Below are 16,342 nucleotides of genomic sequence, written 5' to 3'. Positions count from 1 at the left end.
CTTACCTCCAGTTCCAGATCTCCCTTTAACTATCACCAGAGGCATCTAGCTGTACACAGGTTGCCTAGCGACTGAGCACACTTTCCCCCACTCTGCAGAAAAACGGCAGATAGCTTGGACAGATGGGAGCCACAGGAAAAAAGAAGACAGTTTTATTTTCTCCCATTGACCTAGCAACTTATAGATTCTTAACATTTTCTACTAATCACATTTAAGACTATAGTTGAGCACATAAGAGCCCTCTTCTTAGATATTACCTGAATCAGCCTTTAGTTAATTCATTTCCCCATTGGTCACTTCCCTTTGGGGTTGCAAGTGATAATTAATGTTTATTGCCTCTCAATGTGATTCTTATCACCCCTCCGTTTGACTCTGGAAGCCTGGCTTTATATACCAGGACTTCCAGGGCACGGAGAGACGGAGAAGAGAAAAGAGAATGGAAGAACTAGACGGGTAAGAACTTGAGAGGAACAAACTGAGATGGGGAAGAACTAGATTGAAGGGCTAGAAGAGAGGACTAGAGGAACGAGATGGAAGATAAGGAAGAGCCAGATGAGGAAGTACTAGCTGGGGAAGAACAAGTTGAGGAAGAACGAGATGAGAGAGAAAGAGATGAGAGAAAAGATGATATGGGAAGGAACAAGATGGATGAGAACCTAGAAGGGGTAGAACTAGATGAAGGAATTAAGATAGAACCTAGAGGGGACCGCAGACAAGTGTAGAGAGAAATCAGGCTAGAAATGAGCTAAATACGAGAGCAGAATATAAGCTTGTAACTGACACAGAATAATAAAGTATATGGACTAAGGAGTTTCGTGTACATAGATTCATTTCTTCTCATCAAAGATTAATTATCAGCTGGTTGTAGATTCTTCCCAGACCCTGGGAGGGGACTATCGAGGGGCTGGGCCCCCATAGTCCCCAATATGTATGTATATGTGCATATGTATGTATGTGTGCATGTATATGTGTGAATGTATATATGTGTGTATGTATGTATGTGTGAATGTGTGTATGTATATACGTGTGTATGTATGTATATGGGAGTGTATGTCTGTATGTGTGTGTATGTAATGACATGAAGGTAAAAGAAGACCTGTATGTGGAGAGAAATGTAAAGGGAGAGGAGAGTGGGGAAGAGGGTGACAGGGAAGACAGACAGACAAATATTGCAGACTTTCTCCCATCTGCAGAATCTAGACTTAACAATATAGATATATAAACATGAAAACGGAAGGCACAGTACTGGGGGGAGAAAGGTGACCAGAGGATGAGGGAGGGGAGGACAAGGGAGAGCCGTGGACACTTACGTGTGAAAACGTCGTGATGAGACACATTCTTTTCTTTCTTTCTCTTGATTTATTAGAAATTTCACTAAAGTCAAACCTCTAGGAATGAGGGAGTCCCAGTTAGAGAGCACAAAAGCCCATGCAGCCCTCAGTTCTCACATGAACCACCGGCTCAGGCTCGGGGGTAGGATCATCCCTTTGTTCCAGGCACAGATATAAGGGTACTACTTCAGCCCCACAGGCTGGTAGGTGGGGAAAGTTTCCCCGACCCAGAACGTGAAAATCACGAAGGCCACAAAGAAAAGATCTGTTTACTCATGACATTGCAAGAAGCAGATGAAAGGGACATGTACACGCCATGCCTGATAGACAAGTCTAGGTCCCATAGGTTCGCCACAGTTAACTTCAGGTCTCGGTGGTCCCACTCATACCATAGATCCCGCTCATGCTGAGTGGTCAGGGGGCTTCGGCTAGTCACCATACCCCATGCCATCATCCGGATACGGCCTGTCATCGTAGTTTTCCACACACATATTACACTTCTTGGGACCTTGACCCATTCTTCTGGGGTCCTAGGATGTGGCCCTGGCAGCGTGTCCCTGGTCACGTGGGAGGCTGTCTGTGCTCCCCGTAGTGACACCGTGCTGCAGGTGGCCCTTTGCAACCACTGGACTCCCAGGGCTGCCTCTGAGGCCACCACCATCTTCACCTTCTCCCAAAACCACATTATTTTCTATCTTAACTTAAAAAATAAATATAGCTGAGTGGTGGTGGCACACACCTTTAATCCCAGCACTTGGGAGGCAGAGGCAGGTAGATCTCTGTGAGTTCGAGGCCATCCTGGTCTACAGAGCAAGTTCCAGGACAGGCTCCAAAGCTACAAAGAGAAACAAACCGTGTTTCGAAAAACCAAAAATAAATAAAGTAAAATAGCCCAGCAGTGGTGGTGCATGCCTTTAATCCGAGCACTCAGGAGGCAGAGGCAGGTGGATCTCTGTGAGTTTGAAGCCAGCATGGTTTACAGAGTGAGTTCCAAGACAGCCAGAGGTACACAGAGAAACCTTGACTTGAAAAAAAATTAAATAATATAGAAGCCTAAATTTTTTTTTTTCCGAGACAACGTTTCTCTGTGTAGCTCTGGCTGTCCTGGAACTCTCTGTAGACCAGGCTTGGCCTTGAACTAACAGAGATCCACCTGCCTCTGCTTCTCGAGTGCTGGGATTAAGGGCGTGTACCACCACAGCCCAGCCTTAGAAGCCTAAACTTTTAAAAGTACAGTTTATCCAGGAAAAGCAGGGGAACATATTTAAAGTTGTGGACAAAGCATGTGTAGTTATTAAAGAGAATGATACCATTAAAGGGAAGCCAGAATCTACGTATTTTACAATGGACAATAAGAAAAGTGCCTTAAGGGGACTGGGGAGGTGGTTCAGTGGTTAAAAACACTTGTTATTCTTGTAGAGGACCTGGGTTCGAAACCCAGCACCCACATGGCAGCTCACAACTGTCTGTAACTCTAGTTCAGGGGATCCAATGTCCTCTTCTGACCTCCATGACATTAGTTATGAATGTGGTGCACATATATACATACATGCAGGCAAAACACCCATACACATTAAATAAAAATTTAACTTCAGTTTCAGGCAAAATGCCTACACACCTAATATAAAATAAATAAATCTAAAAGAAATAATTTTCATTTTGTGTGTATCGGTGTTTTGCATGTATGTATGTCTCTGTACCATGTGTGTGTTGTGCCCTCAGAATGCAGACTAGGATGTTGAATCTCCTGGAACTGGAGTTACAGATGGTTAGAAGCCACCATATGGATGCTGGGAATGAACCTGGGTCCTCCGGAAGAGCAGCCAGTGCTCTTAAACACTGAGTCATCTCTCCAGCCTTAGTCTAAGTGTTTTTAATTTTTTTATTACATTTTTATTTATTTGGGGGGGTATAGCAGTGGATTATGTGTGTGGAAATCAGAGGACAATTTGCCAGAGTTGGTTCTCTCCCTTTACCCTGTAGGTCCTGGGAATCAAATTCAGATTATCAGCTTGGCCGGAAGTACCTTAACCTTCTGAGCCACCTCACTGTCATTAATGGCATTATTTTTTATTTTATTTTTAATTTTCCAAGACAGGGTTTCTCTGTGTAACAGTCCTAGCTGTCCTGGAACTCACTTGGTAGTCCAGGCTGGCCTCAAATTCACAGAGATCCGCCTGCCTCTGCATCCCGAGTGCTGGGATTAAAGGCGTGCACCACCACTGCTCAGCTAATGGCCGTATTTTTAAAGTAAGATTTTGTAATTAGGCCACAGACTCTGAAGCTAGCCTGTTGGGTTCAAACACCAGCTCTGCCTCCAAACGCTTATATTAACCACACTCCCATTTTTTTTTTCACTTGAAAAAATGCTTATACAACATGGTTGTTAATCTCAATTGTCAACTTGATGAGCTCAGCTATCACCTGAGAGGTGGGCCTATAGACATGCCTATAGGGGAATATTTTTATTAGGTTGATTGAGGTGGGAAGACTCTTCCACGATGGGTGGTACCACTCCCTGGACTAAGATCCTGAGCTGTATTTTTTAAATAACATTTTTATTCATTGCATATTTGTGTAAGAGGGGCATATGTGCCATGGCATTTGTGTGGCCACCAGAGGCCAACTTGGGGTGGAGGGGTTGGTTCTCTCCTTCCACCATGTAGGTCCTGGGGATTGAACACAGGTCATCAGCGTTGGCATTAAGTGCCTTTACCCACTGAGCCATACAGATTTCATGCTATACAGACCACTACCTTTCTCTTTACTCTTACTAATAGCTCTTTGTAATTTTGTTGCTGTTGTTGTTGGTTATTGTTATATTTTGTTGGTGTGTGTGTGTGTGTGTATGTGTGTGTTGGAGACAATGTCTCAAGTAGGCCAAGCTAATCTCAAACTTGGAATGTGGCTGAGTATGACCTAGAATTTTTTATCCTCCATACATCACCACACCCAGTTTTGCAAACGCCCGGGATACAATACAGGGTTTTTCCATATGCTAGGCAAGCACTCTACCAACTAAACTATATCCCTTTCCCCAAATACCACTTTAGATACAGATTGTGTTACTTTTGACCATGACTCATTTGGCCAGGGTCAAACCTGAATAAAAAGCCATTCGTGAGTCAAGAAAATATTATTAAAACCTTAAGAGGAAACTTAGGCTGAGTTTGGTGCTTCACATCTTTATTCTGGGCACTCAAGAGGCAGAGGAACAGGGACCTCTGTGAGTTCAAGACCACCCAGGTCTACACAGCAAGTTCCAGGCTAGCCAGGCCTATGTAGCGAGACCTGTCTCAAAGAGTCAAATTGGGGCTAGAAAGACAGCTTCGTGGTTAAGAACACTTGTTCATACAGAGGACCTGAGTTCAGTTCCTAGCACCCATGTGGAGGCTTATAACTGTCTGTGACTCCAGTTCCAGGGAGTCTGATGCCTTCATCTGACCTCCACAGGTTCTGTGCACACAAACGGTGGTGCACATACATACATACATGCAGGCCAATATGCATACACACAAAATAAAATAATAAAAGACATGAAAGAGTAAAGAGGTGATGATGGGGGGGTGTGAGCAGGTGATGAGCAAGGCCTCTGTATGAAAACTAAAGTTGATCTGAGACTTCCATCTCCTGGATGTTGTTTTTCGTGTGGAAATGTGGAAGGAGAAGCCCAAAGGTATTCCATTTGGGGGAAATGGGGAAGAGCACCAAGAAGAGACAAAGAGAAGAAAAACCTTTCTGGAAATATCAGTCATCCTTCATCCTCCCCCAAACCCAGCCAATGTCACCCCAGAAATGAACCTCTACTATGGCATTATGTGGCCTCTTCCCTCCAGCAGTGACCATTTCCCCTTGGCCAGTGTATTTCTAGCAGTCTTGACCCCTCCCCGCCATGCTCCATGTTACCCAAAAAGAGAAATTTCATCACGACATTCTTCTGGTGATAAACAAAATAAAAAAAATCAAATCGATTTCTGGACTGAGGGTAGGGATATAGCTTAGTGGTGACACCAGCTAAGCATGTTTGAGGCCCTAGGAGAAAATTTAAATTAACACCACCGGTTTCTCGGGCTGTCTTTCACCTGCTCACAAAGTCCTCCACAACCCGTTCTAGTCCTCCGCAGCTCTGTCTCCTTCCATCTAACCCACAAGCACTTCAGAACAGGATGTGCTTTGCCTTACTCAGTCTTTAGGATGTCCTTCCCCACTTCTGCCCATCCTTCAGAACGGCTGTCCTCAAATTTCCTATCCTCCGGAGTGACTGACTGCACTCCATTTCTCCCCCTCTGCTGGCCAAGCGCTTTTCGTTGCTTGATGTTCTGAGTCATACCTCTATTATAGCATTCCTGGGCGCATACTATCTGTCAGTGTCTCAAGGATCCCAGGAAAGTTAGGCCATGGTAATTCATGTGTTGTCCCGATGGCTTGGCACAGTGACTAACACGAACTAGAGAGGGAGGGAAGGATGGGCAAAGAGAGAGGTGGATGGATTGGGTGGATGATAGCTGGGGCAGATGGTAGAGGAGATGGCAAAGTCTGAGAAAAATTTAAAAGTGACCCTGCAAAAATCAAAGACAATACACCAGGGGGAGCTGAAAGACCACAAGAACGCAGGAAGGCGGGCCACACAAGGCTGCAAGGCGGGGATGAGCAGCGCACTCCGAAGCAGGCACCATCGTGCATCTGCTACGGTTCACCCACGTGTGCAGAGCCTGGTCCTCAGACCCAGACGACAGCGTTGGAGCTCATTCCCACCGCCCCCACTATCCCGTCCCTCCACTGCCGCTGTGAAAGCAAACAAAGGGGAGGGATTCCTGCAGGGCTATGGATACCGAAGGCCAATCAGATGGCTCTAATCGCCTGGAAGGCAGCCGCCTCCATTTAAAGGGGCCCAATCTGGTTCCAAGGGGTTGAGGAGGGGCGGCGAGATGGGCGGGGAGAGTGGGAGAAGGGACCGCGCGGAGAGGCTTCCCCCAGGGAGAGCGAGGACGGAGGCGTGGGGCGGAGCCAGTCCGGGGAGGGCGGGCAGGAGGGCGGGCAGCGCAGCGGCGCGCGGGATCCGGCTGACGCAGCTGGCCCCGGCTCCCCGAGACCCAGACCCGAGGGGAGGGGAAGGAGGAGAAAGAGCGAGGGCGCGCGTGCGCAGTGGCGCGGGGAGGAGCGGGGGGGACCTGGCAGCGGGCAAGAAGGCTGCGAGCGAGCCGCGAACCCGGCTGGTGGAGGGTGGCGAGCGCGCGCGCACCATGGGGGAAAAACCCGGGACCAGGTAAGGGAGGTGGGGCCGGGCTGCGGGACACGGGCGGTGGCTCGCGGAGGGTGCGGGGATGATCTCCAGACAAGGACACCGGGCAAGAAACCCGGGGGCCGGACGCCTGGGTCCCTAGAGGGTAGCGGTCCGGGGCCGCAAGCCTAGGTCCTTAAAGATATTGGGCGGGGTGCGTGCTTGGACTCTTGCAGATTGCAAGAGCTGTAGGGATCGGGAAACCCACGCCTGGGTTCTCGAAGAGATGTAGGAGTCGGACTACTGGGTTCTCTGTGCAGGCTGAGATGCAGGGGCGGAGGAAGGAGGAGCAGGTGGCCGGCCCCGAGGGGTTGTGTGCTGGGAGACTGGATGCTGGGAAGGGATTCCCCTAGATTGATGCCCGACCAATGGAAAGCCTCCTGTCCAATACTCCACAGTCTGGTTGCTCCCACCTGTCCCGAGGGCCAGATAGCTCTGCTACCAAACTTCGGTCTTCTCCTAGGTTACTAGGAGCAACAGCTTCTTGAGGGAGTAGAGTGCATAGGGACCCTCGCTGAAATTGGGCGGTATTCTTGTCCCGGGGAGGGGGAGAGGTAATATCTGCCCTGGACACACACATCCTCTCCCCGGATGTTTTCTGTGCAATCGGGGCTCCTTCCTTCCAGATACCAGAGTTCTCTTTTTTTGGTCTATAGCAAAATCCACTTCCTGTTGTGACCCAACGCCCCCAAGAGGACAGGGGGTGAATGCTTGAGTTCCAAGAGAGCGAGAGCAAGAGAATGGGTTGGGGTTCTGTGCCTCGAGCCAGAGAGAACCAAGAATAAGGGCCTGATCCTGAACAGTCACTTCTGCAAAACATGGGATCAGCCCTACCACTCCCACTGCCCTTGGGGTATGAGAACTTAGGCTTGTAAGCATCAAGAGGACCAATATCGGAGAGAGATGGTCAGAGGGAATATTGGCCTCCTGGATTTGGCGTTAAACACCCCAGAGAAAGGGGAAGTCGCTTACTTGGGGGAGGCCCCCAAATTTCCGTGGGGTGGTTCAGGAGAAGGAATAGATGGACCAACGAGAGACTGCTGACTTGGCATAATTCTCTACAAGTCTCATCAAATTCTGGGCCATAGGAAATGGAGAGAAAAGCAGGAAGTACAAAAGGGCATCTGCTCTAGCTACCTCCCACAGCTGGGCACCTCCCTGCCAATTCCCTTACTCTGCCTCTTCGGCCAGCCTCAGTATGTGCATGCTCCCCCTCCCCAACCTGGCAAGAGATGGCTGGGGAAGATGTGGAGGGCAGGTGCCCTGTAGCAACTAACCAAGAGACACACCGATTGTGGCTGTCACAGCCTTCTGCCAGGGCTGCTAGTGGGGGAAAACACAGGGCAGAGGGAGACCAGAAGTGGAAGAGAGACAGCCTAGCTGATGTACTAGCTGTCGGCCCTAATTGGGACAGAAATTAGAATGATGATTCTAACCGCTGCCATGTCCATATGTGTCTTTATTGCTTGGGGATACTCAGGGGCACCCTATGAGTTTGTCATGTGACCCTATGTGCTTGCCCTGTGGTGTATGGACTGCTTGGCCTTTGAGAAGGAAGGGACAAAATGGTTTTCCTAGTAGAAACTATGGGAGTGAGTTGAAGGAAGGATGGAACACTGAGCAGTATTTCAGTTTGTTATCTGGGGACCCTTTCCAGGAATTGCTGCTGAGGCAAAGTGCATTAGAAGAGGTAGCATGGTGCTTCAAAATAGCCAGAGCCCTGGGGTCACTAGACAGTTCCCTACGCTCCCAGCAATGGGTGGAGTCTAGGCTTAGATCGTTTCAGTGCCTGTATAGAAAACCCCCTCCGACTTGACACACTGTCAGGGACAGGCCAGTTTAACAATTTAATGGTTGAGCCGGTGGTGGTGGTGGTGGTGGTGGTGGTGGTGGTGGTGGTGGTGGTGGTGGTGGTGGTGTTGCACGCCTTTAATCCCAGCACTCCAGGAGGTAGAGCCAGGTGGATCTCTGTGAGTTTAAGGCCAGCCTGGTCTACAGATCGAGATCCAGGATAGGCACCAAAACTACACAGAGAACCCCTTTCTCGAAAAACAAAAAAGAAAAAAGAAAAAAACAACAACAACAATTTAATGCTTGAGAGCAGGGACTTAAAGCCAGATTGTCTGCCGTAAGTTTATGTCAGAGTCCCACCATGTACATTCTCCGTGACCGTTGACAAAATTCTTGACCTCTCTATACTTTGGTTTCTTCACTGTAGAACAGAAACATCTCGACTTTGGTCCTTGGGCTATAAGTGCAGAACACTATAACACTGCTAGGAACAGAGCAGCCACCCAATAAACGTTGGCCGGCACCGTCTTTGTTACATGGCTGCTACTGTGTTGGGACGCCTCAATGTACAAGGTCCTGAGGGTCACAGCCTAAAAGCTGCCGCCCTTTATGAAATCACAAGTAAAATATAAACAAGATGTGAAAGGAACCAAAATGAAGGGGGAGCGGGGGCTGGTGATTAAAGTCGAGGCTGAGTCTTCAATCTGAAGGAGAGGATGTCTGAGTTAAGCCTTGAACGACAAATGGATTTTTTTTTTTTTAAGCTGCTGAGGTCAGAGATGGGGATGTTGGAGGTTCATGAAATAGTCAGATGTGAGCAATGCCTTCAGTAGAAACTGTCTGAGGGGCAAAGTCAAGGCCTTGCTCCAGGAGTCACCCCAGGGGTCCTTGAATCGAGAGGTCAGTTGAAAAGTGGCTAGTTTGACTGGGTGTGGTGGTTCATGGCCTTTCATCCCAGCATCGAGAAGGCAGAGGCAGATGGAGCTCAGAGCTGAGGGCATCCTGGTCTACATATCAAGTTCCAGGCCAGCCAGGGTTACATAGTAAGACCCCTGTCTCAAAAAAAAAAGAAAAGTGTGTTTGTTCTGACCCAGACATTGTGTAGCCATTCAGTTCACATCTCCTTCTGGTGGGGGAGGGACCCCCTCAGGAGACTCTAGATGGTTCCTGGGGCAACCAGTGGCCATTACTGTAGAGGCGATCACACACCAAAGGAGCAAGTGTTTGTCCTGACAATTGGCTTCAAGGGGCTGCCGTGTGGAAAATACTAGGACTTTGTAAAAAGAAGTGGGAAGGGTTGAGCAGGGATCTGGGGTGAATTCCAGTTCTGGGGCTGGGGAGGGATAAGTCCTGGCGTGCTGGTCCCTGCTGAGTCTAAGGGAGGCAGTGGGATCTCCCTTTCTGTTTTGTTAGGGTCTTCAAGAAGTCGAGTCCTAACTGCAAGGTGAGTCACCCACGGTACTTACTTACCCTTTGATCCTCCCTGGGCCCTATCAAAGCCCAGCCTACCCCCAGTTGATCCCCAACCCTTAGCTCCCCACTTCCTGTGACAGCTAAAAGCAGACTTCCTTCCCTCCTTAAGCCCCTTGCCACAGGCTGAAGAAGCCACAGGGCTGGGTGGGGACCAGGCTAGGTTCCTAAGCAAGCTTGTAGCTCCCTTAGGAACCACCCCAGGGTACTTGGGGCTAGGAAAAGTTAATAGTTCCCCAGGCTGTGGCCTGTTTATCGCACAGCCCTTTGTGGGGAGGGCTGCTAACTGCCTGGTCTGGCTGAGGGCTCCCTGGAGACATGGGAACACGCACATACACACATACACATCTACCTGTGGTTGGTGGGCAGAGGTATGAAAAGGGACCGAATGAGCAGGTAAAAGCCTAAACAAAGACTTTACTGAGTGATCTGGAAAACTCCCACTCCCACCTTCCAGTAACACTGGGAGCATCCCCTTCCTGATAACACAGCCAAGGGGAGCCCAGGACAGGACCGCCATCTTTGAGGGCTCTGGTGGCTTGCCACCATCCTCCCCAATGTTCCCTGTGACCCTTGACATCCTCAGCTCACCGTGTACTTGGGCAAGCGCGACTTTGTAGATCACCTGGACAAAGTGGATCCTGTGGGTAAGTTGGCCGAGAAGGGAACAGCTCATCTCCTGGGGGTGGGGGGGTGGTTCCTGCATCTGGGAATGGGGAAAGGCCCCCTTCAGAAAATGAATCCATGTTTCCCTTTCCTAGATGGCGTGGTGCTTGTGGATCCTGACTACCTGAAGGATCGCAAAGGTACTAGACCCAAGTCCAGGAGCTGGAGGGGAGGCAGGAAAAAGAAGGACATTTGATGGGTTGGCATTCGGTAGGATGTCCCAGAGAGATGGAAGGCTGAAGCAGGAGCAGACAGTAGGATTCAGGGGAGTCTGTCATGCTGAGGAAGGATGTGGGTGACATGAAGGAAGGGGTTACTCCTGATCACCCTACCTTACCCTCACTTTCCAGTGTTTGTGACCCTCACCTGCGCCTTCCGCTATGGCCGAGAAGATCTGGATGTACTGGGCCTGTCTTTCCGCAAAGACCTGTTCATCGCCACCTACCAAGCCTTCCCCCCCATGCCCAACCCACCCCGGCCCCCCACCCGGCTACAGGACCGACTGCTGAAGAAGTTGGGCCACCATGCCCATCCCTTTTTTTTCACAGTGAGGATGCTCCCCATTCTCCGAAGGGTGTGGGGAGTGGGCCTGTGGGATTGACATGGGATGAGGCACCTGTTACCAGGGACCGAACCCCCTCCTCTTCTCTGCCACAGATACCCCAGAATTTGCCCTGCTCTGTCACGCTGCAGCCAGGACCAGAGGACACGGGGAAGGTACGGGAGGGACAGCTCTCACAGTATGTGAGCAGAACTGGGCTTCGCAGAAGCCCAGACACAGCCGAGCTGGAGGGTGAAGTTCAGGGGCTCCTGAGGACAGGGAAGTGTCCCCATGGACATGGACTGCACCTGGAACTTGTACCTGGGTATGGGGGCTCCCCCGTGCACTGCCCTGAGCCAGCCTCTGCCGGGTGCCAGACTAGAGGGAAACAGTGGGGCCAGAGAGTCCCTGTTTCCGTGATGGGGCAAAAGTCCACACCTGAGGGGAATGAAGCAAAGAGGAAGGAAGGGGTGTGTTGGAAGAGGTGACGGGAGCCTTGGGTAAGAGGTGGCCTTTCCTCCCCTTCCCAAGGCCTGCGGAGTCGACTTTGAGATTCGTGCCTTCTGTGCCAAATCACTAGAAGAAAAAAGCCACAAAAGGTGAGAGAAAGGACTCTCTGCTTTAACCACTCCCCCTCCCAGCCTCGCGGAGCCCCAGGCCCCTGGGGGAGGCAGGAATCTGAGTTGGGCTGTAGTATCTTGGAACCAACCCTTCCCCTCCTCCAACCCCTGACTCAGGAACTCTGTGAGACTTATCATCAGAAAGGTACAGTTTGCTCCAGAGACACCCGGCCCCCAGCCCTCAGCTGAAACCACACGCCACTTCCTCATGTCTGACCGGAGGTCCCTGCACCTAGAGGCTTCCCTGGACAAAGAGGTGAGGTGTGAGGGTGACAGAGATGCCCCAAAGCAGGCCAGAGTCTAGGGGAGGGGTGAAGCCACAGGCAGGATGGTGGCGGTTGTCTCACTTGGGGCGGGGGGTGCTGTATGGGCTGGGGGTGGGGCAGAGCAGCCTCTGGCGGGGATACCCAGGACGGAGCCAGTGAGAAACAATCGCCTCCCTCCAAAAGCTGTACTACCACGGGGAGCCGCTCAACGTCAACGTCCATGTCACCAACAACTCCGCCAAGACCGTCAAGAAGATCAGAGTCTCTGGTAGGAGGTGGGGGTGGACATGGGCTTCGGGGAGGCGGTCTGTGCTGACAAGGGGCTTCGGCTGCCATGTCCGCCCGGGCCCTATCCCGGTGTGGGAGACTTGCCAGGGCATAAAGAATTGAGTCTGTTCCGGGGTGATGTGCGGCCTCAGTGTTTATTATAGGAGGGCTGTTGACCAGGGGTGGGGGTGTGCGGCCCCCCCCAAGCGGGGATCACACCGTGTGGTCTGGAGGTGTGGTGCAGGAGTAGTCCCCGCCTCACCACTTGGTCCCCTGCCCCACAGTGAGACAGTATGCTGACATTTGCCTCTTCAGCACCGCGCAGTACAAGTGTCCTGTGGCTCAGCTTGAGCAAGAGTGAGTATGGGGCAGAGTGTGGGACCCAAGCTTAGGGGAGATCATGAGAAGGCAGAATTCGCCACATAGCCCACCTCACTTCTCAGGGTGTCGTCCCTCTATAGCCAGGGGGCGCCAGGCTGTCAACTAACAGGTTGAGTCCGAACCTACCCCGTCATAATCTGTGCCCAAATGGACAGTGAAGGAGGAGGTCCTGCCTGAGGGTGGTGAGGGGAACCTCCCCCGGCCCAGTCTCTCCAAGAATCTTGTTCCCTTGTTCCCACCCCCAGTGACCAGGTATCCCCCAGTTCCACGTTCTGCAAGGTGTACACCATAACCCCCCTGCTCAGTGACAACCGGGAGAAGCGTGGCCTTGCCCTGGACGGGCAGCTCAAGCATGAAGACACCAACTTGGCTTCCAGCACTATGTGAGGGCGGGGCCGGCGGACGTGGGGGACGTGGGGGACAGGGGGACAGGCTTCCGTTCAATGCAGGCCGTGTGCCAGGCTCTGTCCTGGGTGCCAGGGAGGTATCGGTGAACACGAGTGACAAAACCCTCTCACATTCTAAGGGAGGGAAGACGGACAATCAGATAAGTGGTAAACCAGATAGCGCGTTGGGAACAAGTGTTAAGTGGGGAGAGCAAGGGAAGCGGCAGGAATAAAGAGGAAGGGCCATGGTGGGTGTGCAAGCGAAGAGGCCTCCGGGCAGAGAGAACTGCAAGCTTCAGGACTCAGGTGGGAAGGTTCCCAGTGTGCGTGAGGGATTGCGGTGTGACACAGTTCTGACCTGGGGCGCCCGGAGCCCCAGAAGGCCGGAGCTTCACCCAGCGGTGCCTTCTCATTGGGTACACGCTGCACCACCACACGGGCCCCCACGGTGAGAAGGGACCACAAAAAGAGAAGTAGGGGAGAGGAGCCGCACGTGGGGTGCTGCCGATCAAAGGCGGCCCCGGGAGGGTTCTGCACAGAGGAGTGCCCTGGGCCTGCTTTGCCGTGCCTGTGCAGCCGCTGCAGGAGCCCTGGATCCCTGACCCCAGCTCCCCTCCTCCCGTTTGCAGAGTGAAGGAGGGAGCCAACAAGGAGGTGCTGGGAATCCTGGTGTCCTACAGGGTCAAGGTGAAGCTGGTGGTGTCGCGAGGCGGGTGAGTATTGTGGGAACGCCTGGTCACGTGGTTCTCTGTGGCTCCGTGGCTTTGTGGTAGTGGTCCTCTTCATGCCGCCCCTCTCCCTCCCCAGGGATGTCTCCGTGGAGCTGCCTTTTGTTCTCATGCACCCCAAGCCCCATGACCACATCACCCTTCCCAGACCCCAGTCAGGTGAGCACTTCCCACACACCCTGAGCCCTGCAGAGAGGGACTGAATCGAATCAGGCCAGTGGAGAAAAGATGTACTAGATCCTTCTAGTGCCCCTCCACCCACTCCCCCTCTGCCTTTCAGCCCCCCGGGAAACAGATGTCCCCGTGGATACCAACCTCATCGAATTCGATACCAAGTAAGGCACACTCCCTGCCTTCTTACTTTGATCCTCTAGGACAGAGGTTCCCGTATCGTCCAGAGCCACCCTCTTACCTTGTGGGTGTTTCCTTCTGGTGGGGGAGATGGGTAGAAGCATCAAATCAGATGAGTCGGCCTGTTCAGGCTGCCACTGCCCCGGGTCTCTTGTGAACCTCTCTGTACTGTTCAAGCGCCAGACTCTAGGATGGGGTGGGAGGGAAGCGGAGTGGGAGGCCCCAGGAAACGGTCAGAAGCCCTTACCTAGTCTCCTCCTCATTGTCACCAAGCTACGCCACAGACGACGACATTGTGTTTGAGGACTTTGCCCGGCTCCGGCTGAAGGGGATGAAGGATGATGACTGTGACGACCAGTTCTGCTAGGAAGAGGGGCTGGGAGAGGTAGGGGCAGGACCGAGATCCCACTGTCATTTCGGGTGGGAGGGTCCCAGCCTCTCCTCCTTCCCCATCCACCCAAGATACGCACTGGACCCATCATTTGTTGAAAGTGGGCATTAATCTTTTGCCGTCAGCTCTGCGGGGCCCTAGCCCTGCTCCCTAGGGTGGCAAGCTGTATGCCCACCTAAGGTTTTGGGAAGGGAACACTGAAAATGAGGAGTGATTTAGAGAAAGGAGTAGAAAGAACTCCCCACATTTGGCCTCAGACCAACCCGCTCCCCGCCCCCTAAGTCATCACTTCTGCCTCCCATTCCTTGAAGATGAGACTGTGTGTGTGGAGGGCAAGGCCATTTCTTTGTTTCAGAGCATAGGGAAGAAATAAACCTTTGAATAGGCATGAGTGTGTACATGTTTTCTCAGCAGAGTGTGAGGGGTGTACAGTGTGCCCATCCATGATGCTTTTTCCTACATCTTCAGGGTACCTTACACAGGTTATCAATAAATGTTTACTGCTATGCCTGTGTCCCAAGGGAAATATTGAAACTTGGTTTGGTTGGTGCACACTCCAGGGTAGAGCTTGGTAAAGCCACAAAGTAAACCGTCTTCTACAAGGAAAACACTAACTTCCCTGAAGGTGAGATGGTCCAGGGAGCTGGGCAGGGGGGGCGCCTCTCTGTTGAGGCTGGCAACACATGACCACATTGTGATCTTGTTAGGTTTATCTCCACTGTTCCTTCTGGTTTGTGAAGCAGTCTGCTTCTGGGACTTTATAACCACATCTGCATACCTCACCAGACAGATGCCATACAAGCAACCTCAGTAAGAGTCATACTGTGTGGGCCAAAGCCAGGCAGGGTAGGAAGGTGTCAGCCACACTCTACAGACATTTCTCACCTCCTACATCACCCACTGTAACTCCTGCAGGTGACCTTTCTGTCCTAGTTAGGGTTACTATTGCTGTGATGAAACACCATGACCAAAGCAAGTTGGAGAGGAAAGGGTTTATTTGGCTTGCACTTTCTACACCATACATAGCCCATGTTGAAGGAAGTTGGGACAGGAACTCAAACAGTAGGAACCTAGAGGCAGGAGCTGATGCAGAGGCCATGGAGGAGTGCTGTTTACTGGCTCACTCTCCATGGCCTGCTCTGTCTGCTTTTTCGTAGAACCCAGGACCACCAGCCCAGGGGTGACACCACCCACAATGTGCTGGGCCCTCCCCCATTGATCACTAAGAAAAAGCCCTGCATGCCTGCCTATGGCCTGATCTTATGGAGGCATTTTCTCAAGGTTCCCTCCTCACCAGTGACCCTAGCTTGTGTGAAGTTGATATAAAGTGAGCTAGGACACCTTTCTAAAGGCTCCATCCCATGAACATCCCTACTGTGTGCCAAGCATGGTATAAGGACATACACATTTTAAATCATTCCCTGGTGGCACTACCTGTGTCCCAGGAGTGGGAACTGAGAATGCATCGGTGTGATGTAGGCTGAGGTTGGGGGATGATTTCCCTAGAGGAAGTGAACTTTAAGCAGAGAACTGAAAATGAGTTAGGGGGTGTACATGGACAAACATTTGGGACCATGGCAAAGCCTCACGGGAAGGCTGGAAGGGGTAGCGTATAAACTCAGACCAGGGACCGGAGCAGCTAACAAGAAGTGAGGTAGGTTTTGTTGAGACAAATGGGAGCAGCTTGCGTGGGCATTGGTCTGTGCTGGAGCTCATGAAGTTGTAATTAAATCATTTATCCACAGGCCATCTCCCCTACCCGTGCCGGCTTGGTAAAGAAAGGAACTAGCCCCTTTCAAGTCTTTGCCTCTAGTGTCCCTGACCCCTGTGACCCTGCTCCTTGACCTCTAAGGCCATGGACCTAGCTTCACC

General features: G+C 51.5%; 1 protein-coding gene and 1 pseudogene across 1 annotated transcript; one reads left to right on the top strand and one right to left on the bottom strand.

Moving 5' to 3' along the window:
* Positions 1 to 1,409: 1,409 nt before the first annotated feature.
* LOC128122576 (NADH dehydrogenase [ubiquinone] 1 beta subcomplex subunit 8, mitochondrial-like) lies at positions 1,410 to 1,992 on the bottom strand (annotated as a pseudogene).
* A 4,416-nt stretch (positions 1,993 to 6,408) lies between these two features.
* On the top strand, positions 6,409 to 14,858 carry Arrb2 (arrestin beta 2). Its single transcript, XM_052757816.1, has 15 exons — positions 6,409 to 6,597; positions 9,817 to 9,847; positions 10,460 to 10,520; positions 10,635 to 10,679; positions 10,890 to 11,086; positions 11,197 to 11,256; positions 11,612 to 11,679; positions 11,818 to 11,956; positions 12,150 to 12,234; positions 12,518 to 12,590; positions 12,860 to 12,997; positions 13,630 to 13,713; positions 13,808 to 13,887; positions 14,009 to 14,063; positions 14,353 to 14,858. The coding sequence occupies exons 1-15, from the start codon at positions 6,575 to 6,577 to the stop codon at positions 14,444 to 14,446; spliced, it is 1,233 nt and encodes a 410-aa protein (XP_052613776.1). The 5' UTR covers positions 6,409 to 6,574; the 3' UTR covers positions 14,447 to 14,858.
* Positions 14,859 to 16,342: the final 1,484 nt, after the last annotated feature.

Source organism: Peromyscus californicus, unplaced genomic scaffold (assembly GCF_007827085.1).
Source record: "Peromyscus californicus insignis strain IS unplaced genomic scaffold, ASM782708v3 Scaffold_3__1_contigs__length_106647218, whole genome shotgun sequence".
Classification (NCBI taxonomy): Eukaryota; Metazoa; Chordata; class Mammalia; order Rodentia; family Cricetidae; genus Peromyscus; species Peromyscus californicus.
Note: the sequence above shows the minus strand (reverse complement) of the source record. Positions and strands in the feature narration are given on the sequence as shown.

What these genes read in the sequence shown, in the direction of transcription:
- Arrb2 (XM_052757816.1), top strand. Translation starts at nt 6,575, where the DNA reads ATGGGGGAAAAACCCGGGACCAG. An exon ending in AGTCGAGTCCTAACTGCAAG is followed by an intron (nt 9,848 to 10,459) that starts GTGAGTCACCCA and finishes TGACATCCTCAG; the next exon opens with CTCACCGTGTACTTGGGCAA. An exon ending in AGGCTTCCCTGGACAAAGAG is followed by an intron (nt 11,957 to 12,149) that starts GTGAGGTGTGAG and finishes TCCCTCCAAAAG; the next exon opens with CTGTACTACCACGGGGAGCC.